This window comes from Hyalella azteca, unplaced genomic scaffold (assembly GCF_000764305.2).
Source record: "Hyalella azteca isolate HAZT.00-mixed unplaced genomic scaffold, Hazt_2.0.2 contig8139, whole genome shotgun sequence".
NCBI classification, from domain to species: Eukaryota; Metazoa; Arthropoda; class Malacostraca; order Amphipoda; family Hyalellidae; genus Hyalella; species Hyalella azteca.
Window position 1 is genome coordinate 324955 of NW_025938240.1, and position 27716 is coordinate 352670.

General features: G+C 40.1%; 1 protein-coding gene across 1 annotated transcript; it reads left to right on the forward strand.

Annotated features, from left to right (window-relative positions):
- Positions 1 to 5218: 5218 nt before the first annotated feature.
- LOC125178237 lies at positions 5219 to 26104 on the forward strand. Its single transcript, XM_047881507.1, has 13 exons — positions 5219 to 5240; positions 6259 to 6383; positions 6666 to 6829; positions 7603 to 7693; positions 8482 to 8678; positions 11051 to 11216; positions 12154 to 12300; positions 13096 to 13316; positions 13607 to 13718; positions 14390 to 15046; positions 15722 to 15891; positions 23389 to 23529; positions 23808 to 26104. The coding sequence occupies exons 1-13, from the start codon at positions 5219 to 5221 to the stop codon at positions 26023 to 26025; spliced, it is 4431 nt and encodes a 1476-aa protein (XP_047737463.1). The 3' UTR covers positions 26026 to 26104.
- Positions 26105 to 27716: the final 1612 nt, after the last annotated feature.

Genomic DNA, 27716 nt, shown 5'->3' on the forward strand with positions numbered 1-27716 from the left:
TTGTATATTTCAATGAGGTCCCCACGAAGACAGATTATAACCGTTGTTTCACTCCCGAATTTGTATAACTGTATGCATTCATTTAAGCTCAAATTTGAACGATGGAAAATAGCTTTCATGTATAAGTGTATGTGGTATAAGTGTACATTAAATTTAAGTAAACCTTAGAGTATCTATAGAAATACTTGCAGCTTTGGAGTATCTATACAAATACTTGAAGCATTCTAGGAGTGCTGAGATTCCTGTCCAGACGGGAGGCGAGTGGTGAGGAACCAAGTCCTCAGAAAGCAGATAGAAGAAGAAGAGTGCTGAGATTCGAGCGGTGAGATACGGGTTGATCCCAGTCTTCTGTAACAGTTCCTGGTTATAATGGACCAGATGGCCGAGTTGTTGAAAACATTAGAAAAGTCGTCTTGAACAGTAAGTTGCTTAATCGAAACTCCAGCAAGCTGTACGAATTCTGTTTTGTCTTACCTTGGCAATAGGCAATATATGGTGATTTTAGTTAATTTAGCGCTAAGGCTAAGACCTCTCTTAATTATTAATATGGGGGTAAGGTATTCGCTACTGTGTAAGTTTCTTATTTTTCGCAGACGATAAACGAATATGATGATAACCTTCATCACTCACCTGTTTCATGGGAGGAAGTTGTGATGAGCAGGAATTCGAACGTTACTCTTTTTAAATTTTACATTTTTGAAGTTGTGTTTCTACACATAAAAACTAATTAATTTCACCTATTAATGTAATGGTAATTTTTTCACCACTGTAATAGTACTTATCTATGAAAAGCCTAATAATTTCGGACTAGATTTTTTATGTGAAATACTACCGGTCGCGAAAACACACAATAACTGAACGTCGTTGCCATGACAATCCAGCCTTCGGCGTTGTCATGACTACGACCGACGCTCCTTGCCACGATAAACAAGAAAGATTTCTCGTATCTATAGCAACAAACGAACCTCATCACCATAGCAACGACTCCTCTACGACACTTTTGTTGATGGTCTTGTCAGCTTCTGACTATAAGTGAAGACGTGTCAGCGATCAGTGACCAAACGTATTTTCCTATTGTTTCTATTACGTCAGTGAATTAGATTTCAATAGATGGACATAAATACATTACACATCACTACTTTTCAATGCTGTATTTTCAAGCATGAAAAGTAAAAGTTATTATATCAAAATATTATAAATATTTTCAATTTTTTCCGAACGAATGGCCTTATTTAGTAGAATCAATTTTTTTTAATTTAGCATTTAGTTGCACACTTCTTGGTTTGGCACTCGAGTATCACCTTTGATGTATTGATTTATAAAAAGTTTACCTGAATGCGTTGAAAAAATCGTAGATAATTTTCGCATTTAAGTACAATTGGTAGAATGACACTAACATCCCAATAAGTGAACATGAACTGTGCTCTTTTTTTTTAAGGAAATCGAGAACCTAGAATCGATAATATGCTTCTTCTTACGTTTAATTCAGGTTCTTGGACTCAAATTTCTAAAATAATTCGAGCGCGTATCTTCGCTAGAACTTGACTTTGTTTTTGTACGGGGGCTGTGATGGCAGTGCACAGGTCCGGAGGCCAACTTTGCCCAACTTCGCACTTGGTTCATATTCTTTTGCGAGGGTGATCAGGCTAGAGGGCATAGCAGCCTATATGAACTCAACTGCTTAAAACCACTGCGCCGGATGTCCACAGCCACCGCTTACTCATGCTAAAGGTTATCATGACCATACTGCATCTGGCCAAGCCTCTTCTGGCCTAACCTACACAAGTCGTAAAATTCCTCCAATTAAAACAAACATGAGCGGACCTAACCTAACCTCATTGGCTGCAGGAAGTTAGAAAAACGGTTCAGCTGTGCTGGTAGAGCCAGTCATTGGCTGCAAGAAGGTTGTGTGCCGGAACAGCTTTAATTAATTAATTAATTAATAGGATAGGCCATAAGAGGTTAGGACCGGTCCAACACTTCAGCGAACTCGCGTGCGAACTGGCCTGCGAACTAACAGTTAGATACGGAATAGCTTATGAGCGAGTATGCTAAGTATTGGGTCAGGGTCTACGACGTTATTATCGTTGAGTAATTTGTCACTGTTCTCTGGATTGCGGTGTTCCAGCGTATTCTGCGGATTCTAGTTCTGTGCCTAAATAAAGTCATTTCACGAAGAGGCTGTTGAGCTCATTTACGAGCCGGACATGTTTTCGATTCCGGTAGAACGTCGTACGTTATCAAATGAGAGTGCATAAACAAGTGAACTCGCATACGTAAGCAAATTTTTTACAAATTGAACTATAACCGTCATTACATTGTTTCTTGATATTTGTAAATTCTTGCCCTGGTGAGCATGCTTTTAATGGCGATCTACTTCTGTGAACCGGTTCCTGAATTATTATGTTCCTCCTATTATTTCCCGGCCGTGATGCGTTCTTGATTCGTTTTACTTAAAAAAATTTTTATTCCCAAAAAGTAACACTTTGAAATCTAAAAATCGTAAAAATCAGTATAGTAAAAATATTTTTGATGTCGTATCTCTTCAGATGAACACCGTGCTGGAACTCCTCCCTCTCCTCAAATGTGGCATTCTCAACATAACCGCTGGCGATGTCTTAAGCCCACACCAGGAGTCGCTGGTGCGAAACTTTTTATCAGGCGGGGCGCGTGCATCGCTGCTGTGTTGCTATGGGGTGCACGTCGCTCAGGGGGTCGGGGCAAGACTGGCTCTCTGCAACACAATACCAAGGAACGCCGTCACCAAGGTGCTCTTCTTCCTCAGAACCTCAAGTGACGTCATCAGTGAAGAGAACTTCAGGAGAAAAATATGGCAAGTGTTTAATGTTTTTTTTTCGAAACAACAAATTTTAAGCATCATTTAAAGTACTTACCTACGTAGTAATGTGTAATAATTCGATTCTTCCTTCAAAAATCAAGAAACCCGTTATTTATTTGTCAAATTTCATGAGTCGTATAATGGAGACTAAATATATGTTTGGACGTAATTATTTACATGGTTGATACAGTTACGGCTTGATGTCGTGTGACGACCTGAACTGCGTGCTGAACTTTGTTCTGCAACTGTACCGGCCCAGCGTTCTGCTGCCGAGGTGAGACACAAAGCTAGTTATATTTTTGGCCTCCAACATTAATTTGCTACTACAAAATGGTATGCATCATCATTCTACTCATGTAGACGCTTTCCAATACTTCTTGCATAGAATTTGCCCTCAACAATTATTTTTATTACTGTCCTACCACTGGTGAGCGTGTTTTTGTTATAACATTTAAACATCGGGTTACTTATAGCCACACACGTGGTAAATTTATTTATACAAGAAATTTAAGAGTTTGTGCTACTTTGCCCTCAGATCTCCGACCACCGTGCCACCCCAGACACCTCCAACCACGTTAGAGAGATCGCTACCTTCTTCTCACGAAGAACAAACTCTCAAGCTTATGAGTAGGAAGACTCGTGAGAAGTTAGTTGTGAGCAAGAGCCATGACTTCTACACACGCTACTCACAGTTGGACCAACTGATGGAGCTGTTTTGTGGCCAACTGAGCCAGGTGGCTGGCCGTGCCAACAACCAGGTGGTTCTTAGCGTCCAGCAGCTACGTCCAGAAGACGAGGGACATATAGACGTGTCTGAAGTTGAAGGTTATTTACAGATTCATATATACATTTAAAATTTTAATTTTATATCACAGATATAGCTCATATTACTTATGGTATTAAATTTGTAATATTACTAAAATTACTATTGCTATATAAATAAACATGATATTAATCTTCATTATTGCTTATTACAATGTTGCATATTTTTCATCACTTTAAGTACAACATTCCATAACATTATTTACCTATCTTATCTCCTAAAATAATCTAAATTTTGAATTTATCTGCTAGTCAGATCTAATTTCACGAATACTGAATGTAGTGTTTCGCGATTACTGAATGTAGTGTTGTTATCATCAATATGTAAATCTAAAATTGTCAATAATTGTATCTTAAGTTCTAATCGTAAGACTTTAATACCTCTAATAATTTTCTGAAAATTCCAAGACTCCGCAACACTTTTTTGTTCAGAACTAAATCACATGGATGATAAACCTTTAACATTATTTCCAGATACGAACTTCTGAAAAAAACTTGCGTATCTCATACTATTATTAATTGAGTTTTTAGTAGTTTTTCACGGTTTTCATTTTTAATTGCATTTGAAACCCAATACTCTAAACACCGGAAATTTATTTACAATTTTGACTTTGGACTCAGGCGCGGTGGGTGCGTGGTGCGATCAGCTCACTCAGCTCACTGCCCAGCTAACACAGAGCTGGACGCCCCTCAGTCACGGCCTCTTGGGGTATATTAATCAGCTCACTCTTACAGGTCAGCTCATGTTTACAGGTCAACTCACCATTACAGGTCAGCTCACCCTTACAGGTCAGCTAATGTTTACTGGTCAGCTCACCATTACAGGTCAGCTCACCATTGCAGATCAGCTCACCCTTACAGGTCAGCTCATGTTTACAGGTCAACTCACCATTACAGGTCAGCTCACCATTTCAGGTCAATTCACCCTCACAGGCCAGCTCACCATTTCAGGTCAGCTCACCATTACAGGTCAGCTCACCTCACTCTTATGACCTCGTGATGAGTTTAGGACTTGTCAGTCCACGGTCACGCTTCGTCGTCCTCCGTCTCCGAGTCGTCGCTAGGCAGGTCACCCCGCCCTCGGGTCCCGAATGTAACGTTGGACGTGTTCCGTCTATTTGCTCTCCTTTGGGCCAGCTGATGCACGATGCTGTTGCTCGTCACTTGCTGAGGGTAGTTTCCCATTACTGGACAATCCGGGATCTTCTTCAGAAACTTATCCAGTTGTCTCTTGAAAGTCGCAAGGGTAAACTCCCCTCCTATCAGCACCTTTGGTAATGCGTCAAACAGCCTTGGTCCTAACACGGACAGTAATCCCTCACGAAGAGTCTGTATACTGTGGCCGCGGCTCGGTTATTAAATGGGGGAATCCTGCACAGCCTGCCCCTCCTTTCGTTATAATATGACACTATGCTGGAGGTCTTACATTCAAAGTTGGGAGCTAGTCCGGTTATCATCTTTCAAGTGTACAGTCTAATATACCTCTCTCTTCTCCTCTCCAGTGAGTATAGTCCTAGTGGTTTCAGCCGGCCCCAATAGTTCAGTTCCAGCTCCCTCATGCCGCTTCCTGTACGTGAAGGTCCGCTCTACTGACTCCAGTTTCCCTACCGCCCCCGCCTTGAGCGGCGCCCAAAGCTGGCAGCAGTATTCAAGATTTGGGAACACGAGGGCTCTGAAGATTGTAATCATTGGCGCTGCCTCTCTTGTTCGAAATGTCCGCCACATCCACACCATCCGTTGTCTGCCTCACGCAACTATTTCCTCGACGTGATCATCGAGTACACATCAACACTCCGAGATCTCGAACTAATTGCTTCTCCTCAATTTCTGTGCCATCCGATGCCAAGGAGCGATGTGGCATCCCGGTCTCTGTGCTGACTCTGTATCTCATTTCTTCGAACTTGGTGCCGTTTAATTACATATTGTTCACTAGGGCCCAATCGCAGATTGTCGACAAGTCGTCCTATAACCTATAGCAGTTTAGGCCCTCTGTGATCCTCATCAGCACTCTTGTATCGTCCGCAAATGACTATGTAGATGCGTGGGTAAGCTCCGAATCGAGCCAAACTTCAACCACCTTTATTTCATTATTATTAAAGAAGATATCGATGATATGGTGTTCCCTTGTTGCCAGCCGTATTTGCTGACTGAGAGAGTCAGCAAGTGAGCTGACCTGTGAGCTGACCCTCATAGGTCAGCTCGCTCTCACAGGTCAGCTAACCGCGCTAGAGCACTTAATTACTAATAACTATAACATTAAATGTTTTCTGCAAATTATATGCATGTTTGTTTTAAACATGTTTAAAGTGTTCGAAGTATATTAAAGTAAAGTGTATAAAGTTTCAATAAGTATACAACTTTTATAGTTATTTTAGTTAGCATCCTTAAGAGAGCTTTATGGTTCACATGAACGCGTTAATAATATAATTGCAACCTGCCAATCGAGGCAGGTTGCAATTATCAAACATAAAAATTATCAAATAAAATTATCAAACACCAAAAAATCTGTAATTATGTCAATTAATTATAAAATTTAAAAATACGTTTATTTGTATTACTACATAATAAATTGACATAACTAGGCAAACCCCGTCCAGGTGCCCAGCTCCAGGAGCTGCTGGATCAAGCCGAGTCTGGCAGCGTCCAGCGCGCGTGGATGTTCCTGGACAGCAGATGTTCTCCCGTGGCATTCGCTTTCGCAGCTGCGCGACGACTGCTGCAGGTGCGGTGCTCTTCACGTTCTCGAAACATCATAATATTATATAATATTATTGTATTATTTCAAAATAATATTGTAATTTACAAATTAAAATATTATAAAGTTTCTCCAGCTATCAAATATCGACATCCGTAGGCCGCCATGCAGCATATGTGCTGCAATTTGTCAAAGGGCGGTTTGTCTGCGATGTGAACGCAATATATTCTTAAATACTGGATAGATTTTCTTGTTCAAATTATAATCCTAATATTTAATGATACGCTTGTGCTCACTTCTGCATTGCAGGAACGGCTCTCGTGCGTGCTGCAGGAAGTGCAGCAGCTGCAGCAGCTGTTGCCGCCGCTGCAGCAGCTGTACGACGCTGATCCTGCAGACGTCAGCAGCGTACAGTACGACCTGCTGGCCTGCCTCTGCCTCTTCGGGCAGGCTGCTCAACCTGCAGCCAATGGGTAGATTTCAACTTATTCATTTTCTCTTTATTGCATAGCGATAATTCCCCCCCCCCACCTTCACAAGCATTTACGTCAAATGAACGTTGATTATATGTCGTTCTAAGTAAATTAACGCGTAAGCAACGTTGTTTTAATTTCATAGGCCTGGATAGGCCAGTTCCCAGCAAACATCATACATAATGCGCCTGTGATTAATTCACAAATATGTCCTTGTTTAGAACACACAGATAATTAATTCAGTATAATTTGATGATTATATGGTTCTTCAGATTCATAATTGCAGTTGTCGACTTATTGAAGTGGTATCCAATTAGTCTGAATTATTTCAAACAATTAAGCGAAATGAATTAATAAAAAATGAACAATTCCACTCTTCACTTAAACGCGATTGATTCCGGTCGGTAAGGCGGAATTCTGATTAGCCGAAAATTCCGATTGCATTTGGTATTGACGCTTAAAAATATTGATTATTTTCTACGATATTTTTTTAGTACCTGAGATGATGATAGGAGTTAATGATAGTTGGTTATCTATGGTCAACAGGGAAATGGTTTTGAGATCATTTTGTGTGGGTCGGAAAGCATTTCTGCTGCTGATTTCAAAATTTCATTTTTTTCCTCTAACACGATTATTTTTTTTAATATTCATATTTTGTGTTACATGTATTTGAAAATTATGGAATATATATGCATATATAATTATTTATGATATTATTTGATGATAGAATACGCTGATAATGTATGATGATAGCGGTTATGGCCTCGGTGCAGGGAGCTGTCGCGTCACGTGGTGCGTGCGTCGTGGGACATCGTGCGCGTGTGCATGACACTCCTCGGCGCCGACATTCTCCCGGCCACCGTCGTGAGCTGCATGTGTAGTCTTAACCCTCTACTGCCGTATACACTCTCCGGGAACATACAATTATACGTGAACTATTGAGTGTAGTAACCTGAAGACGTTGGTACGCAGCGGAGAACATTATAATGTTATCGTACTTGGCGGCAACCATCAGTGCAAGTCATTTTGCGCTCACTAGAAAGTGTCCTTTTTGGGAAGTAAGCTTGTGACAATATTGCTCCTGTTACTCATGTCAGGCGGTAGAGGGTTAATTATGCACTTATATGATTAAGCTGGCAAAGTGACATCTAAATAAGATTCAAATAGAGCAATAATTCATGTGTACGTGCTGTCTTATATAGGTAATATAAGGATTATCTTGGAACTAAGTGGCATCTAAAAATTATTCTAATTAAAACATAGTCAGGACGCAAGTAGTGATGATTGTAGCACGCTAAGGCTGCGTGTTGCCTTGAAGAAAAAGTGGCAATTCATTTCTATTGGAAAAAGTCGCATTAAATAATGGTATGCTGACGCGTTGAGGTCGGATTCAATTAGAAGTGGTTTGAAGCTTGGTGGATAATCACGTGTGAATATCACTTGTTTTACATGTTTTGCCTGATTCATTTAAATGAATTTTGAAATGGCATCCTGAGTCAATATAATCCTTACTTGCTCAATGCCTCATTCCACATCAGTCGAAAATTTCCCGAATAATGATAATGTTGATCTTGCTACAAATAACAATCTGACTAGAACGCCGTCAACATTCCTTTGCTTTTTACTTACCATGCCACGTTTTCATGGGACAGGATCAAGACCACCCCGCGGGGGAAGAGACGGCAGCCTCCACCGCCATGATCATCTGTCTCGACTGGATCACTTGCTACACCACAGTTAGTCTTGCCACTGAGGTACCTGTAGCCTGTAGGTACAGCTCCGGTACCTCCTGTGGTTCCTGTAGGTACAGCTTCGGTACTCCCACTGGTACCTGTCCAACTCCGGACAGGTACCAGTGGGAGTAATACCTATCCTCTTAATATACCACATGTCCCACTGCTGTGTACTTGATTACGTACCTCCTCTCCTAAAGTAGTACCATCTACTACACTGCTGTACTATCTGGCTCATTGGGAGGCCACCTGTCCGATTGCAGTACACTTGTTCCGCCAGTGGGGGGGGGGGTAGGTATCTACCTATCCCAATTAGGTACCTTATCCTGTCCCACTGTGGTAACACCTATCCTCTTGCGGTACCACCTATCCTAAATCGGTACCATTATTGCTCCCACTGTGGTCCGGCCGTCTCACTCGTTTCTTGCCCATTGCGGTGTCACCTGCCCCCACAAGAGCACCACAAAGATGGGCTTCTTGTACGGCAATTTTTTTATAGTCTGATAAATATTTTCACTCGGGCCTTCATAAGAGCTTTAAGAGAAAATAAGAGAAAAGCTGATGAAATTTCTTGAGAAAAAAATGGGTGTCAACTTCAACAATGATGCAAAGGTAAAATTGTTATTAGAAAACATTGACAACTGAAAACGATGCAGTCCATTCAAGACGAAACTGTGCTATACTGTTTGACAAATTTCTTCATCTCGACAATAATGAAAAAAATTGATTTTATTAACATTGATTAGCTGTGAGCCGAAATACAACAGTATAACTAGCGACTTAAGTCTACGGGAAAGTAAGCTAACATTTAAGTATCTTTCGTTTTTCGAAAACTTATCGCAGTCACAACTGATTGTTTAACAATAAGATCATTACGAATCATATGGACTGTTAAAGTATCGAAATCGAATTCAGCTATACTGTCCTGATGTTACATTGAAACAAATGATTATTTTTCCCATAAATCTAATTTTGAATATTGTTTTTAGCGCATTTTCTCATTTATGGAAAAAAGGCACTAATGTGCTTGTCATGTTCGTTCGTCGATCTGTCCGTCTGTCCGTGACCACGTTTTCGTCGACAATTAAATGCGCTCTCTGTCACTCACTGCAGTGAGTATGCGTTATATTTTATCATGTTTCGCAGGCATATGAGTATTACGTGCAGCAAAGCGACGCTGGCAGTGCTTGGCTGCCAGCCCCGAGTGAAGGATGTGTGCCGGCCCAGCTGCTAATTAATCGTTGCAAAGACCTGCAATATATCAGCACCAGCATAACACAACTTGCTTGGTAAAGTATATACGATCTAAAGATTGCTTATTTCTACGTCTTATATGTAAATGTTTACTGTAGTACAAGGTAATGGGAAAAGGAACTGTGTTGAGGCTTGACGCAAATTTCGAGGAGTATTTGAACGAGTCACAGTGTTAGGCAGTCTGCTAAATCATCTTAAAAATCTCTGAAATTGGGTATTTGGACGGAAATAATGTTTATAAACAATGTTCTAAATCAACTAGAATATGGTGATGAGAAATATTATAAAGCCCATTACGGAGGTAACTATAATGTAAGTTGATTAGGGTATTTAAGAATTTGTTATCAGCAAATAAACAGCTTCCCTTCATCAGTCCATCATTGAATGGCCACCAATCTGGGAGGACTTTAGAACCTGTCCCGACCCCAGTCCCAACATCGTCAAGTGTGGACTTGAATAAAGCCATACAACAGGGACCAATTCAGGCCACGGCAGGCGCAATACTTCGGTTTACGAACAAACAAGTTCAGGGGGAATTTGAACAAATTAACGAACTTATCGAAGAGGCACGAGTAAACATAGCAGCCAAACTCAAGTTCGCCGTCCAACCTTCGTCACGAGACTGGATCAAGCACTTCGATAAGTAAGGCATATTATTGGCTGGCTCATAGTTCGTAATTATTGAGACAAACTATTGTAAAGCCAGTAAATATTTTTGTCCGTTCCATCCATCACTCTTTTGCAGTGTCCCCATCATTTTTCGAATTCAGTTTCACTCATCATTTGTCATTTATGTTTTTCAGTATCAGCCATTGCTTATCATATCCAGCATCACCCATTACTTATCACATCCAGTTTCACGAATTGTTTTTCAATGACAGTGCGATTCGATGAAGCATGATGCATTTACGAAAACTTTTCTCTCAATTCAACAATTTGAATTTCCGAATTTCCATGGCTTGAAATTTTGATATTGAATCCATTATTGGCATTAAATGTCGATGTTATCATATATTACTATTTTTTTCACGCACTCCTATTTCCTGCGCAATTCTCATTATTATATATAATATGGTTTGAAGTAATTAATCTTATTAATTTATTATCGTTTAATTTATCGTGTTTACGGACTTTGGGTTTAATTAAATTCTTAGAGTGTATGGAATGTATAATTTTTAAATTTTTCGTCAGAATTCAATTCCTCTAATACAAAAGGTGACGTTTGTTCGTGCAGGTTCCGGCAGACAGTGGAGGAGAGCGAGCAGCGCTACCAGAGCGTCCTGGTGGGGAGCCTGAAGGAGGTTCGTGAGGCTACCGAGGGCGTCTTGCTGCTGAAGGAGTGCAAGCCTCTACTCACGAGGCAGGCTCTTGTACCTGTCTTCTGCACCATGATCGAACAGGTAAAAGACTCCGCCGCGATAGTGTGTGATTGTACGCACCGTTGTAATTATGTAAACGGTAACATTCTTTTCAACGTTAGTGTTTGTGAGATTGTTCGTACAGTGTAAAAAGTTCGTACAATGTACATTGTTCGTACAATGTACATTGTTCGTACAATGTACATTGTTCGTACAATGTATATTGTTCGTACAATGTACACTGTTCGTACTGTGTTCATTGTTCGTACTGTGCACATCGTTTGTACAGTTTACATCGTTCGTACAGTATACAAAGTTCTATCCTTGCGGATAGACTATGCACCACAAAGGTGTGTGTTTGTGTGTAAAATTATGGCACTTTACGTGTACAAAACAGAATAACGTACGCCATTATTTCTAGATAATTAGCATAACAATCGAATATTTCAATATGCAAGTTATTGTCGAAGTGATATGAAATTATTTATGGTCATGAGCTGGGAACAATTATTTATTTTATTGAGTGACTGGATTACACCGGATTTGAGTGGCTTGAATATCTCGCTTTCAATACCTGTGATTACTTGAAAAGAATAGCGATTGGCCCACTCGTCTTCTAAAATGTAGATATTACTCTTAAAAATGTTTATAAATTTCCTTTATAAACACTGCATCACAGCTGTGAAAAGTGGTTTGGATAACTGAGCATGGTGCAGCTATGTGGAGTATGATGTAATTCGATGGAGCATGATGGAACATGATGGAGCATGTGTATCATGATGATTGGAGCTGATGAAGCATGATGAAGCATGTGTATCATGATGACTGGAGCTGATGAAGCATGATGGAGCATGTGTATCATGATGACTGGAGCTGATGAAGCATGATGGAGCATGTGTATCATGATGACTGGAGCTGATGAAGCATGATGGAGCATGTGTATCATGATGACTGCAGCTGATGAAGCATGATGGAGCAGGTGCTGGAGATGATGGAGCAGGACCTGGATAGGGTGGAGAGGCAGTACGTGTCCAGGGTGCTGGGGGAACATGGGGACAAGTTCTCCCCCAGCGACCTCGCCCTCTGGTGCGTCAATGCCAAGAGTGAACTGCACGCCAAGCTTCAGGTAATTATATTTACCATATATGTTATTTATATTTATCCTACATATTATATTTACAAAGAATGAACTGCACGCCAAACTTCAGGTAATTATATTTACCATATATGTTATTTATATTTATCCTATATATTATATTTATCAAGAGTGAACTGCACGCCAAGCTTCAGGTAATTATTATTATTTACCTTATATGTTATTTATATTTATCCTATATATTATATTTACAAAGAATGAACTGCACGCCAAACTTCAGGTACCGTAATTCATTAATTAATCTTTGCTATTTTACCCTTAATTACTGTAATTGATTTCAGATGTAATCACTGATGTTTCGTTCAGTTCTTTTGTGTCGTTCTTGCGATTTGCATCAGTCTTTTACTAATCGATCATTCTTATTCATTAATATTCTTTCTCACGCTTTAGATATAATGTACCCACAAGTGAAGTCTTCATGTTCATTTTCAATGTAGTCTGATTATTTTAAATACACGGGAGACAACATTCTTTTGTAGACCTCAAAATGTCGTAATAATTTTACTCAGAACACGCATGGATGTTTTTTTCTAAATTGTTATTAGAGATTACCCAAAAAAATGACTAAATTCTATAGTTTATGACCTCTTCGAAAATGGCGCAGGAGGAATTGGGTCTGCCTCACCTCCAAAACTATTAAAATTCCTTGTTTTGTGAGGATACACTCCTCCATCACGATGGTGTGCGATCGTACGTTCGAATGTTCGAATGACGTACGTCTTTATTCAAGGTGAATTAAAATTCTGCCCCCGCCCCTCCCCGAAGGTGGTGCTGGAGGCAGGGGGTCTGCCTCACAGCCCCCGCGTGGACGCTTGTCAGCGCTGCTGGGCGCGGACGTCAGCGCTGCTCAGCGGCGCCGTCCAGCTGCTGCACGCCGCCTGGACGACGCGCGTCGTCAGCTCAGCGCCCACTGGACGGCTGGACCAGCCCGTCCTGCGCTGGATCACACGCGACAACAAGCACTTCCTTGCGCCCAACTTTGACCCGTAATTTCTTATCAAGCTCGAAATAAAAATCTAAATAAGTCCTCAAGACAAAAAAAAAAAACTCCAAATCTGTCCGAATTATTTATGATATACAACCTAATATATGTAAAGAACGTTCTGTGAATGCTTATAAATCTAGAATTTCCATATTGAGGCCAAAATTTGCTGCAGCATTTAGAACCGAACATGAACGAACAACAATCGTTAATATCACGAAGTGTTCAATAACTATAAACTAATATTGAAACACTTTTGACAACCCTGAAGACCTTTTTATCTGTGCACGCCAGGGACGTGGCGCGATGCCTGCAGGAGGCGCGGGTGTGGCGCAGCCTGGGCCAGCGTCTGCCTGACGCGGTCGCCTGCTTGGACGAGACGGCGCTGCAGCTCGCGCGCAAGCAGGTGAATAAAGGCGGTCTTATTCAGGTGATATATTATTATATTATATTATATTATATTATATTATATTATATTATATTATATTATATTATAATGAAAATACTTTAAAAATTATTTTTGCAATTAATATCTACAATATTTATCTATGCCTTGGAATATCAATTGCATGTACAACAAGTTATTTATGCTCTTTGTCATGGAATATATCGGGGTTTGAAATGTATGAAGAATATCAATATGTGTTTAAAAATTATGATCGTGTTTAACGACATAGTATCTAAAATACTTACATGTAGTTTGAAATATTTTCTTTATTTATCTATTTTATCTGTTTAAATAGAATGTTATATTCGTGTGAATGATGTACCTAAAAGACCTGTATGACCGAGGATAATTTATTTGTGTCAGTAATGTAACCAAAAAACGTACGTGACATAAAAAATTAACACAATTTAATATTTTATTTGGCAGACTTGCGAGGCTCATTGAAGAATTTTGGGGCTAACACAAGTTGATTATTCCAATATATAACTAGTCTCGGAAAAGCCATTTATGACTGAAGAAAACAACAGAATTAACAATTGAATTGTCATGCCCCACTAAATAATACAGTCCTACTAACGCGAGAGTCACGATGTGCATCGACCAACTAAGTTGCTATGAATTTGTTGCAGGTGGAAGATGCGGCAGAGCATTTCAATGCCATCATGAGCCGTGTGTCTCAGGACGAGATTTGGCTTTTCGACTATTCTATTCAATTGGTAGTAGCTGCATTGTTTGTACCACTCACATCCCTCACTTGGAACCATCGAAGTGGTATTCCTAAAGCTCTTCGTCTCAGTTCCACGGCCGTGACTCAGTTCTCTGATCTTCTTGAAGAATACATCAGGTTCAACGAAAAATTTTACCAGCGAGTGGCCGAAATCAGAACGATGCTTCTATACAAGAAAGAAGACGAGCTTCTGTTGACTGATGATGAATTCATTAAAGACTTCTTGAAGCAAATAAACGCGATGATCACTCACGTTAGAAATATCGCTGGAGAGGTCGAGAATGATCTGCACGCGTTGTATGCTAAAATTATCAATGACGATGCAACGCAGAGATCTAAAGCATCGTGGAGTGCATACGTGCAAAAAGTCGATGACATGTTCCTGGCAGGACAGAAAGAAATGCTCAAAAACACCATGATTTACCTGGAAAAGATGCTAGTTCCATCCGAAAGCTTTGGTCGACCTGACGCGCCGTTATTTAACCTCAGAATTAAGCTTATCAAAGGCAAGATCACAACATGTCCGTTGATTGACAATCTTTGGCAAACCATCACACATGTGAGCGAGATTTTGCTTCAAGAATTCGAAAAGCTTCCTTGTCTCATTCGACGCTTCGACTTGTCGAAGGCCAAAGAACATAAGCATCAAGAAATACTTAAGGATGAATCTATCGCATGCATTCAGCTAAAAATAAATGAGCATTATTCTCATACACTCGATCGGTTGCGCGTAGAATTAGCACGGTGGCAAGTCTTCGTATCTCCTCAAGTGGACGGAAACGATAACAATGTGGTTATACCCAAACTTGATAAAACTGACCTTGAAGTTCATTGTGATTCTTTGGCAAACAATCTTAAAATGATTGAAAATGAGGAGCCTCGAATAATTGTTGGAGCGTTCAATGCTGATTGTAGGGATCTTCAGAGCCAACTGGGACAGTTTTGTTTTGATAATATGAGGACTCGTTTAGCAGCCCAGTGTTCTCTCGTGCAAAATGAACTAGAACTGTTGAACAAGAATCTGTTGGCACTGACAGAACCTTCGGGCAGTCCTGAGACGATTAATGATTACTTGAAAGCGCAACAAAATAACAGTGAAAAACTGAGGCAAGTTGACCTATGTTTGGTAACTCTCAACATGATCGATGAAAATGTAGAGTTTTTACGGCGATTTGACCATGAGGTGCCAAAGGAAACCTTATTGCTGAAAACTGTTGTAAGGGACGCAATTCAGGCGACCAAGTCTTCCATCACCGAGGATGATTTCAAACTCAAAGTTCAACTAAGCGAGTACAAGAAACAACTTTCAGTGAAAGCCGAGGAATTGAAATTCAAATTTGATGGTGTGGAGGAAACACTAAAACAAGAGTTCCCTCGAACCATGCAGAAGGATCACAAGAAAGCGTTAGAGACGATAGAAGATCTGTCGAATCTCGTCCGGGAAGTAGAGGAAGACTTGTCTATAAATGTTACCCTAAGGGACTTGTCGCTTCCGGAAATAAAGTTTGACTCCGTCCGACTGTACTCGAAGAAACTCGCCGCTGCCCGAAGAATCACCGATCTCTCAGATTCATGGAGAAGAGAATGGAAAAAATGGCAACATTTTACTTTGAAGGAAATTAGCATAATTTCGTTTCAGTCATTGCTCTCAAATTTTCACGAAGAGTTTCGTTCCATTCAAAAAAACTTAGAACAGCCTGACTCTGATTGGGAAGTTCTTTTAGAACTGCAAGCCGAAATTTTGTCCGTAAAGGAGTTAATGCCAGTTCTGAAAATTCTACAAGAAGCTCCGTTATTTGACCATCACTGGGATGCAATAGTGAGGCTCTCTTGTAAAAATAATATCAGTAAGTACAAAAACGTTACCATTAAAAATCTACATGAAATGGACTGTGGGTCCATCATGCACGAAATCAACCTGATTGTTCATGAAGCCAGCGGAGAAAAATGCTTTCTAGAAAAACTTCTCACTATCAAAGCTGAAGCTTTGACTGTATCCAATGTCTTTATGGATGTGCACGGCGCACCAACTACTAATCTGCAATCTATTAGCGCTACTCGTGTGACAGTGACCGACCTGCATCTGAACTTGACGGTGGTTTCCTCATCGAAATATCGTATAAGATACGAAGCTGAACTAAACGAATTAAATAAGCTCTTGAGATTGATGTTAAATTTCTTGGCAAAGCTATCCGAAATCCTGAAATTCGTCGACCGATGGACTCCTTTTTTTCATGTCAACAATGTACGTTTTGTGCTCCCGCACGCATCATGTGTTTTTGACGACTGCAATGATAAATGGAATAAAGTCGCACAAACATTGGCACAAGAAGATTTCCTGCACAAACTTGTAGAATATCCAGATGTATTTAAAATTTTTGACAATCTTATCAACGCTTACTCTCAGCTTAGTGGCATGGCGCTTGGATACGCCCAAAACACGAGGGAGCTTTCACCTCGTTTCAATTTTTTGGATGACTCTGAAATCATTGCCATGATGTCACAAGTCAATGGTGTGGCAAATGTGAGACCTTACCTACACAAACTCTTTGGAAGCGTGAGCCAAATTAAATCCCAGCGGAATTCAATTACCGGGAATCAAGAAGCTACAGCAGTTATGTCGAGTGAAGGGGAGACGCTAACACTGACGGCACCGATTCCCATTGTTGGTTCATCACCTTTTTGGTTAGAGCAGCTTGGCTCGAATATTACGAATAGCCTCAAAGAAAACTTGAAGCAGTGTAAGGCTAGTATGAAGGCGGCAGGCCCTAAGCTTGATGAAGTCCTGAAGATTTTTCCTCAGCAGGTGTGTTTTTTAGCCATCCAACTGCTAGTGTCAGGAGATTTCACCAAAACCAAGTCCAAATCCCAATCGGGAGCAGATATTCTGGCAAACCAAGAAAAGTTGCTAAGAGACGTTTGTGCCCGCTTCAACCGTCTTCTAAATAGCAGTACTCAGAAAACTCAACGCGAAAATGTGAGACTATTCTTCATAGTAATTTTGTTTCTGAGAGACCAACTGCATCGAGTGCGGGAAAATAGAAATAAATCGGGGGGCACAGGGATGCCCACAATATTGTACCATGTCAACAAAGATTCGGGCCAGCTGATGGTGAATTTTGGTCCTTGGACTTTGCCCTATTGTTGGCAGTATCAAGGTATGAAACAAATGCCAGTGCTGACACAACAAATGACGGAAAACCTTCTGAACTGTGCTCGCAGTCTCAGTAATAAGCAAATCTTGGGAGTGGTAGGAGAAAAGCACCGCTGCAAAACTGAAACAATTAGATCGATGTCAGAACTTCTTGGTCACAGGCTCTTCGTTCTTGAATGTAATTCTCATTTCAGTGTTGAGTTCATGACGAAGACACTCATGGGCACGATGCAGACTCCAACACTCCTGCTTCTGTCGAATGTACAAGAAATCAAACCCCGTGTTTGCTTTTTATTGACGGAAATGCTTCAAAAGTTTACCCAGCTTCATTCCATGCGCATGAAGGAACATCATATCGGGGACCTTCAGTTTCAAGGAGTTCCTTTGGAAATTCTTGAGACGTCGGCGGTGGTCCTGGAATGTTGTCCATGTGGAGACCCAAAATGGATACGCTCAGTGTTGAAGGCGATTCCTCTGCCTGTGGCAACTGTGGCTGCTTCTGTTAACGTAAGTTGTAACTCTGCACTTGTAAGAAAATATAACAATCCTACGTAGCTCGTTTTCTTATGAAGGACATTTATACGTATAATGCGATCGTATTTTTCCTGTCACTAATTCTATTGCTAGAAACCTTATTTAAATATTATAAGAGTTTCTGTTTGTATGTAGGTTTTCATATCTAAGACAAAATTATTTTCGTGTGGTAAAAACAATTTTGCGCACAATGAAAAGAATTAGGGGGCAAACAGACCATTTTAGCGTTGACATCTTATATTCTCAGGGCGGTGTTTGAAAATTGCTTTGCACATTTAAAATTCGATTTCAGCTTTATATATTGATATAATTCGTTTATTCATTTAACAGGACGTCCTTGATGTGGAGCTCATTTCAAGAGGTTTTCGAGAAGGCAAAGTTCTAGCGAAAATGATAAGCGAACTTCTTAAAGTTGTCCAACTATCATTACCAGCCCTGCCCCAGTACCATTTCGGGTTGGTTTTTGCTCGGATGATAGTGGTGAAAGCCGCTGATTTCAGAAAATATAACACGGACTCAGTTGAAACAGAATGCATTCTCTACAGCTTCCACGAAGCAATGGAAGAACAATTGCTGGAGGTGCATTTTAAAACCTTTCTCAGGCTGTCCTCTTCAATGTTCCCTGAATTTAAGTATTCTAAACTCTCTGAAAACGAAATGGTGAAGGCAAAACTTGCGACCATTCTGAAAAAGGAAAATCTCATTTCCAACGAGCACTACTTTGAAAGATTGAACGTTCTTAGAAAAGCTATCGAAACCCGTTCTATAATTGGGATACATGGTCCCCGAGAGTCGGGTAAGACCACCGCACTCATGCTCCTCAGAACATATTTTGAAGCAAATCAAGAAGGGTTTAGGGGGGAACTATCCAAGATTGCGGTGAAAATCATTGATCCCCATTTGATCAGTGAAGAGGAGCTTCTCGGTATTGATGACTGTGATCCATTTTCAGTTCCTTTTTTCCAAGAGCTTATCGCTGACCCTGAAACTCATAAATGGATCATATTTCAAAGTTCTCTGCCCATGGAAGACCATGTAGTATCTTTCCTAGCTCGGGTATCTTTCGAGGATGCAAGAAGAGACATTTATTGTTTCGTTCCAAGAAAAACCAAATTGCCATCGAATGTAAAAATATTTCTAGAGTTGGACGACACATGTCCGAAAATTGCCGGGACAGACTTGAGTAAGTGTCACTGGGTATCATTTGATCACGATCTCAACATGGCGGCATCCCATGTTCTACAATGGCTTTCAACTCAGACCAAGTCAATTACCGAACCATTGAGTGACTTCATCAAGAGCGAGATCGTAGTTAGCTTCGAAAAGATAACCCAGGCCGAAAAAGATGCAATGCGACGTGCCAAAGTATTCACGTGCTTACTCGACGAATTCTTTCGTTCAAATCAGCTTGTAATGCATTCCACTTCCGAACGAAAAATCAAAGAATTATGCATTATAGCTTATAAATGGTCGATGGAAGGAGCTGAAATGAACTGTATCGAGGGTAAAAATGAAAAATACAAAATTTACGTACCTGATAAATTCAGAATGGAACTACTAGGAATTTGTCAAGAAATGAAAGTGGTTGTCACTACCAAACAGCTGGTCCTAGCATATGTAACTTGTATCCTCGTTAAGAATTCCATCTCAGTTACATTAGCTGGCGAAACAGGCTGTGGAAAGTCAACTTTAATGCACATTCTAAAAAAGTTATTTGAAAAAAACTTTTCCTGCTTGTCCCTGAAGTTCAGTTCAGAAACTTCACTGTCTGACATGAGAGCTCAACTAACCTCGCTGAGCGAAGATAAGCGCGATCAACTGCCTGTCATAATGTTCGCTGATAACATGAATTGTGCGCGGTCACACACTCACTTGACGCCTATCATGAATTTCTTAGCATCGTGCAGCAGCTCAACACAAAACTTTAACGATCGATCAGTTACTGGATTACGTTGTAATTCATTTATTACGGCGTTTCAAACTTCCTTGGAAGAAGAAAATTGGATCACGAGTTGCGCCAACGCATTTTTTTCCCAAGAAGTACACATGGACTCGAATGACTATGAGGAGCTAGAACAAATCATTGCTGAGCTCTTTGAACAAACCTATAAATTTGCTGACAACAGTGTAAAATCGCTGAAGCTTTCAGTAGCTAGCTGCTTGGTCGATTTTTTGAAAGAAATCGCCAAAGATTCAACACGGGGTTCTTCAAATTCCGTCATGGGTCTGAAGCGACTAGCGAGTCCCACGAGATACGTCCGATGCGTTTTTGATGGTCTTGCGTTGGCGAACCCATCAGAGTTAGATCGAGATGCTTTCCTTACTTTATTTGTGCATGAAATTCATCGAACTTTCTCAGATTCTCTAATGTACAGTGAAGAATCTGTGAGACTGTCACTGGAATCTAGTATTCGCCGTAACTTCCGGACAGAATTTACTTCCGGAAACAACCTCCATGACACGTTGTACTCTCCCCATTCTGGGTCTTACGTCAAGCTTAATCTGGAAGACTTGAAAAAAGCTATAGCACAGATGAATGATTCAAAAATAACATTCATCCTGCAGGATGAGTTTTGTGTTCACGTCGCACGAATTATGAGAGGTTTATGCTTGAATGGTGCAGCAATGAACTCGCTAACCTCAAAGAGACAAGTTGTAGATGGAAAATTCAATCGAAACCTTGACAGTGAGAATTTAGATTTTGAAGGTCCAACCATTCGAGAATCGTTATCTGTTTCTACTTTCACCTCAAAGTCTGATGGACTGACCTGCTCTCTCAATTCCGTGTTGCTCATCGGCCCATCAGGTGTCGGAAAACGGACTGCAGTACTTGCAGCTTCGCGTCTTCTTGAAGCAACTCTTGTGGACATGCAGGTGGATGGCAAAGACATGGAACGAATTGAACATGAAATTAACGTGAATCAAAATGCTACCAGACTCATTTTATACTTAGCCATGGAATTGGTGACCGAATCAAAAAAACTTGAATGGCTCAACGATATTGAGTCGCAATGCGTCCTAAGAGATTCAATCGTTGGTGTTGTCATTGGCTGTGTCAACTCTGAACAGATGATCCAGTCTCTTAATGCCTTACCAATTGTGTTCAGAAATATTACAGTTGATTCTGTGAGAAGCTGGACGAAAGTAGACTTGAGAATTTCTGCTGATCAAATTATTGAAAATTTCGCTGGTACCGGTAGCGTTACTGAAAACGATTTGATAAAGCTTGCAGCGGTGAATGTTCATTTGCGGTGCTCTGAACTGGCTCGTGAGGACGGATCACTTAATACAATTTCGTCGAGTCACTTTCTCCATTTTTTTCACCGGTCATTGCAATTGCGACAAGAAATTAGTGATGCGAAATTATCTCGAAATCAAGATTTGCGCAATCAAATCAAACAATTTTCTAACGCGAAAGAAAAAGTTGCAGAGCTAGCTACTCAACTTCAGGAACAACGTGCCCAAGTTACACACATGCAACAAGCGTATAGTAACATCACGCTCAAGCTTAAAAATATAAAAAGTGAACAAGGAAGACTCGAAGAAGAACTGCTCAAGAAGAAAGAAATGCTGGCTCGTCAGGAAGAAGAGTTCGCTAGAATTAAAGGAATAATTGAACACGACTTATCAGATCCCAGATCTGTTCTGAAAAGTTCTTGCAAAGCTCTGAATCGAATAACTGTGGAGGATTTCGAGAAAATCAGACAGTTGCTGCGGCCAGGATCAGAAGTTGAAAAGGTTTTTGAACTTGTCCTGACACTTGTCGGCCTAGAACCTTCGTGGAATGAGGCCAAAAAACAAATGCATAATCCTCTTGAATTCATTTCTCGAGTTTGTGGAACTTTACCTGCTGAAGTCAATGATTCAGCTTTGTTTATTTTGCAGGAGTATCTTTCCCAGAAAGAAACTTATTTCAGCGTCTTAAAAAATGACCATCCAACTGTTCTGATCTTTTTTGAATGGCTCATCAAATTTGAAAACTTTGCTCGGATATATCGAGACTGCCAATCTTTGCAACTGCAAGCAGATGCAATTGGCAAAGACGTTCAGGAGACTCAACAGTATATGAGAAGTCACGAACATGATTTAACCACCGTGAAGATGCAGCAGCAAGTTCTTTTCAGTCAGTTGCAAGAACGAGAGAACCAACTTGAGAGGGCCGAAGGTTCAATGAAGACTCTAGAGTCTCGGATGCAAGCGTCCAAAAGAGTAATGAATGAACTAGCACTACTAAAAGACGAGTGGGAAAATGAGATCGCTATCACCGATGCCAATGTCCAAAGTGCAAGTGGTGAAGGGGTTATTCGAGCCGCTCAAGAGACTTACTTTGGTAATTATGCGTATGAAAACCGAAGAAGAGCCGAAAATGATGTTGTGCAAATTATTACAGAGAGCGGTTTAGTACTCGATCAAGATTCAAGATTGGAAGGTGCAATGAAAAAAGAGGTAATTTCGTGGATGGTTGACGGTGTGCCATGCGATCGATTAACCGTTGAGAATATCTCGATATTGTTATCATCAGACCACTTTCTCGATGTTGTCTTTGACCCTAATAGAATCATTTTTAATTGCATGACTGCACTACCATCTGCTTCCCAAGTGGAATCCTTGGATAAAACTTCAGTGGAGAAAATTTTGAGGGTTCAAAAATCTGGAAGTGTTTATTTTACAGCTCAAGAAACCCTGTATATTCCACCACACATATATAAAATTTTCAAAGAGCAACAATATACAGCAGATCCAATTACTTCTCCAAAAATTATCAATTCGAAAACTCATACAAACAAATTAATTATTTTTGTACCTAGAAAACCCTATAATATTGCAGAATTCGTTCGCGTTATCCACAACGGCAGTCAGGTAGAAGGGTTGAAGTTTTACATGAGCGTACGAATAAGCGAGGCCCTCACCCCCGATGTGGTGCAGAACTTTGTTAGGTACCAAGCAGAGCTTCTTAGAGAAAAAAATAAAATTGACGATCTAAATCGAGAAGCAAAAGAACTGATGAGCGATTTGGAGTCGTCACTTCTTAGAAATGATGAGAGTTTGATCGAGCTCGAGGAAGTTTGTGTTGCTTCTTTAAAATCCAGGAACAAGTGCAAAGAACTCGATGCTTCTATAAAATCTACACAAACAACAATTGAGAGCTGTGAGTCAACTTCCTTACCACTTTGTCACTTATTTCAACTATTAGAAAGGTTGCATCACTGGAGGCTGGACTTGTGTCTCACTTTGGACAAGTTTGTGGAACTTGCAGTATCAGGACTTCAACCTTTGGAAGTTGGTCAGGCCAACAAATGGGGAAAACTCCTCGACCAAAACGCCCTCTTCAACTCGCTCACAGCTGTTGGCCGGTGAGACTTTCATGTACTGTCAAGAAAGCAATATCTCAAGTCTATTGACTTGAGATATTGCTTCAATTGCTACGTTTGAACTAACCATTTAGAGTAAGAAAAGCTAAACGATTTCATTTTAAGCTTATGATAGTCTTTGATTATGAAATTGCACATGATATTAAAATCTCCGATCTTAGGAGATCTGCTGCATTTTCGGCTTCTTTCTTACACAAAACTTCATCAATAACTGATTCACTGAAAAGCTATATTTATCTTTCAACTGTTCCGTGTTAAAGAAACTTATTTTTTTTTTGGTTTGTTTGTTCCAGTTACCTTCAGGTTCAGGTATCAGGTCCTCATCGAGTGGCTCTATGCTTTGCTTTGGCGTTGTGGTACCAAGTCCATCTTGAATGCGTTAACCTATCACAAATAAAGGTCTTCTCAACCGAACGCACATCCAGTGGTGTTATCTCTCCACTATTGTGGCTTGGCGACGAAAAATGGTCCAAAATCTTGCATCTTGAAAAACTAACTGAATTTAAAAGCTTGGCAGCTAATATCCACACAAATCCAAGCGCTTGGTTTCATTGGTATACGTCAGATTACGCCGAAACTCGTCCTATGCCTGATCCGTTCGATAAGAAACTCGTCGCTTTCTCTAAGTTACTGGTGCTGGCGAAGCTTAGACCCGATCGCCTTTTAGAAGCTGCGGAAAATTTTTCATTTAAAATTTTCAAAGCTAATAGCAGCGTTACCACAGATACCATCCAAAGAGCCGTTCTCAATTGCCAGAAATCGACAGCAATCTATCTTTCTTTACCTAACGACCTCGAGCTGAGGAGTTACTTCCGGCAACTCTTCACACTTTGCTACCCACTAGCTGAGCTGACAAATTCATCAATCCTGATTCATCATCTTGCTGCAGAGCGCTTGAGGTTGATAACAGATAACATTCGTAGTGCCTCTTGTAAAGGACAATGGGTAATTTTGTGGTGCGAAAGATATTCTGATCTCGAAATAGAACAGATTCTGAGTATTCTCGGAGAGGCAGAGATCTCCAGAAGCCATAAGAGGTTCCAAACTTGGTTTGCATCATCGGACCATGATATTGCTCGAGGAGAAGTTCTTTCGAAACTACTCCGATTTAGTATCTCGAAAGCAGAATCTATCAGAGGCTGTGTAGTAGAGCACTTCTCCTTACTGGGAGATGGGAAGCTTGCGATGTACACAACTGATGAATCCAAGTGGTACTTACTCGCTCAGACTTTGTGTCACTTGTCGATGAAGGCTCGTCAAGAATTTGAAGAAGAAAACTTTCTACAAAACATAGCTGATGCGCACTGGTGGGAAGCTGAAGCTATTGTTAGGTCATTAGTTACTACTGAAAATATGGTTCTTCCTTCCTCATTGATTGAAAAACTCGAGCAGGTGTACGCTCCGACAGTAGTAACGCCAATGATGAAAATCGTCATTCAGCGTTTGTTAGAAACTTTTTTTGTGGATGCGAGTCGTATTCCTGAAAGGATTCCGTCGTTCACTCACTATTCTGTGCCTACAGGGTTTACTTTGGACTTCCACAAGTCGAATCTCGAATTCATCTACAAAGCTACGACTGACGTCCTCAGCTTTTGTTCGGCCAAAGCAATCAACGAAGTCCAGAATCAAGAAGCGGAAATTTTGCTGAACACTGTACAAGATCTTTTCGGCATTATTAGCTCTGACACTTGTAAACATGATGAATTTCGGCGTGACATTGTGAACATCATAACAACTTTAGATAAACAGCGCCTCAGCGCAACGAATCCAATGTTTGATGTTCTGCTACAAGAATTAACTAATTACAAGCGGAGAGCCCGAATTATATTGCAGGCCCTAGAATTGAGGTCTTCTACCAAAGATATTTTGAAATTAATAAATGAATTACTGCACAGATCTTCATCGGAACGAGACAAAATGAAAGGAAACTTGAATAACATCTTATACAAGCGACTGAATCAATTCAAGGAAAGTGGTCACTACCTCGATGGCTTAGCACTAACCAGAGTCCCGTTGACGAGGCTAGACCTACGTCATTTCTCCAATCCACTCCCCGCCTTTTCGAGACTTATTCAAAACGTCTATCCGGACCTTCTGGCGCGCGAAAAAGACGCCCATTTTATCATGGACTTGATATACGTGCCCCAAGAATTTCGTACAGATGATGTAACGCCACCAAATTGCATTGCTCTCGACAACATGTGCATTCTGAACGCAACTTTGGATGTTCAAGAAGAAGTTTTAACATTTCCAGATAAAGCGTCCGTGCTGAAAAGCAGTGAAGTAACCAGTCTGTTCGTCGCTCCGCGGATTTCCGAAGTTGGTATCAATATCAATACAAAGTCAGATTCTTGGTGTGAAATTCCGGTTTACTTGACAGACAGCCTCGCATCTGATCCGGCGCTATACCTCTTGATGCCCTCATCTATATCGACAAAATTATTGACACTACACAGAGTCCGCGTCTGCATACGATGAATCTCACACGCAAAAAGTGCGGGACCGTGCGGCGCACATGAATTTCAGAGGTGGGCAGTAGTGCGCTGCATGTAGCGGTAGCGGTAGCGGCGCTATATTTAAGCAATTGTAGCGGTAGCGGTAGCGCCCGCTACATATTTAAGTAGAGAAACGAGGTTTTACCGCTACAGCGCTACCGCTACATTTATAGATAAAGCCTTTAGATTTTACTTAATAATATTAAATATTATTTAAAAACCAGCATGATACATACATAATATAAATTACAGAATAAAACTGTACGAAAGATTTCGGTGTAATGTTGTCAACCCCAGCCTGTTACTAGTGTCAACATGTTAGTTGTTACTTGTTAAGTTGTTACCAGTTACCACTTACAGGTATTTTTTCATGCATCAATTTGCTTACAGTTATTTTTATGTTTCACCTTCCCTACATGGATGTCTACTTTAATCTACCAATCTCAAAAATAATCCACAAATTTATACAAATAAGACTGATTTTTTATATGTATATGTGGATAATTTTTGAGATTGGTAGATTAAAGTAGACATCTATGTAGGGAAAGTAAAACATAAAAATAACTGTAACTTTTATTTACTGTATCTAACCCGTACTAGTTCGGTTAGGTTAATTGCAATAAAGTTGCATTGATATGTTTCGAAAATGTTTTATTATTATTAGATGTTTATAAGTAAATCTCAATAGCAGAACTATAAATATTTAGAGATTTCCAACAATTTTGGCCATTGTAGCGATTAATGTAGCGGTGCTACATTTTACTGTAGCGGTAGCGGCAGCGCTCGCTACAATCTAGTGGGTGTGGCGGTAGCGGTAGCGCCCGCTACATTTAGAGCATGTAGCGGTAGCGCCGCTACATTTCAAAGTAGCGCTGCCCAGCTCTGTCAATATTATTCATTAATCTCTCATCAATAATCATGTGTATGGTCGAATAGTGTTTCATCAAAGATCATGCGTTAAATAAAAGCTTTTGCTAATAGACTAGAGAATAGCTTTTCAATATTCCTTATAACATATGTCCTATTGAGAAAATGATCTTTTTTATTGTGTACAGAGAAAAAAATTGTTACTGCATTGAACGTCGTTATGGCCTGGTCTGGAAATATTCGTATAATGTATAACCAAATAATAAAACATATAAAATGCTTTAACTTTCAATATGTTCCTTTCTTCGTAAACGCGCTACGTTACGCACTAATCAAAATTTACTTTTTTAAGCGCCGAAGACTCACATTTGCTTTTTACAACACTTCTCTTCAACTTCATTTCTTGTTGTTTGTCTGTCTGTCTGTCTGTCTGCTGCAAATCTTATAATCGATATTTAACACACTTCTACCTGTCCAATCGATCTGAAATTTGTCACACTTGCGTAAAGTTGGAGACAATGCATGAATCAATTGACAGTATAAATAATTTTATAAATTAAAAACAAATTTTTCAGTATTAAAATAAATTTAAAAATAATTTCGTCTGCTACAAATCTTATAATCCATATATGACACAAGTTGACCTTTCCAATCGATCGGAAATTTTGCACAATTGCATATAGTCAGAGACAATGCATGAATCAGTTGACAGAATAAATAATTTTGAAAATTTACAAAATACAAAATTTACATTTTGATAGCTTAAAATTTTTTGATAAATAATTTTTTTTTAATATTTGAAAATAA

Coding starts and splice junctions, on each gene's coding strand:
- LOC125178237 (XM_047881507.1), top strand. CDS start 5,219: ATGCCGCTTCCTGTACGTGAAG. Junction 7,694..8,481: donor ACATTCTCCCGGCCACCGTC/GTGAGCTGCATG, acceptor TTCATGGGACAG/GATCAAGACCACCCCGCGGG. Junction 13,317..13,606: donor CTTGCGCCCAACTTTGACCC/GTAATTTCTTAT, acceptor TGTGCACGCCAG/GGACGTGGCGCGATGCCTGC.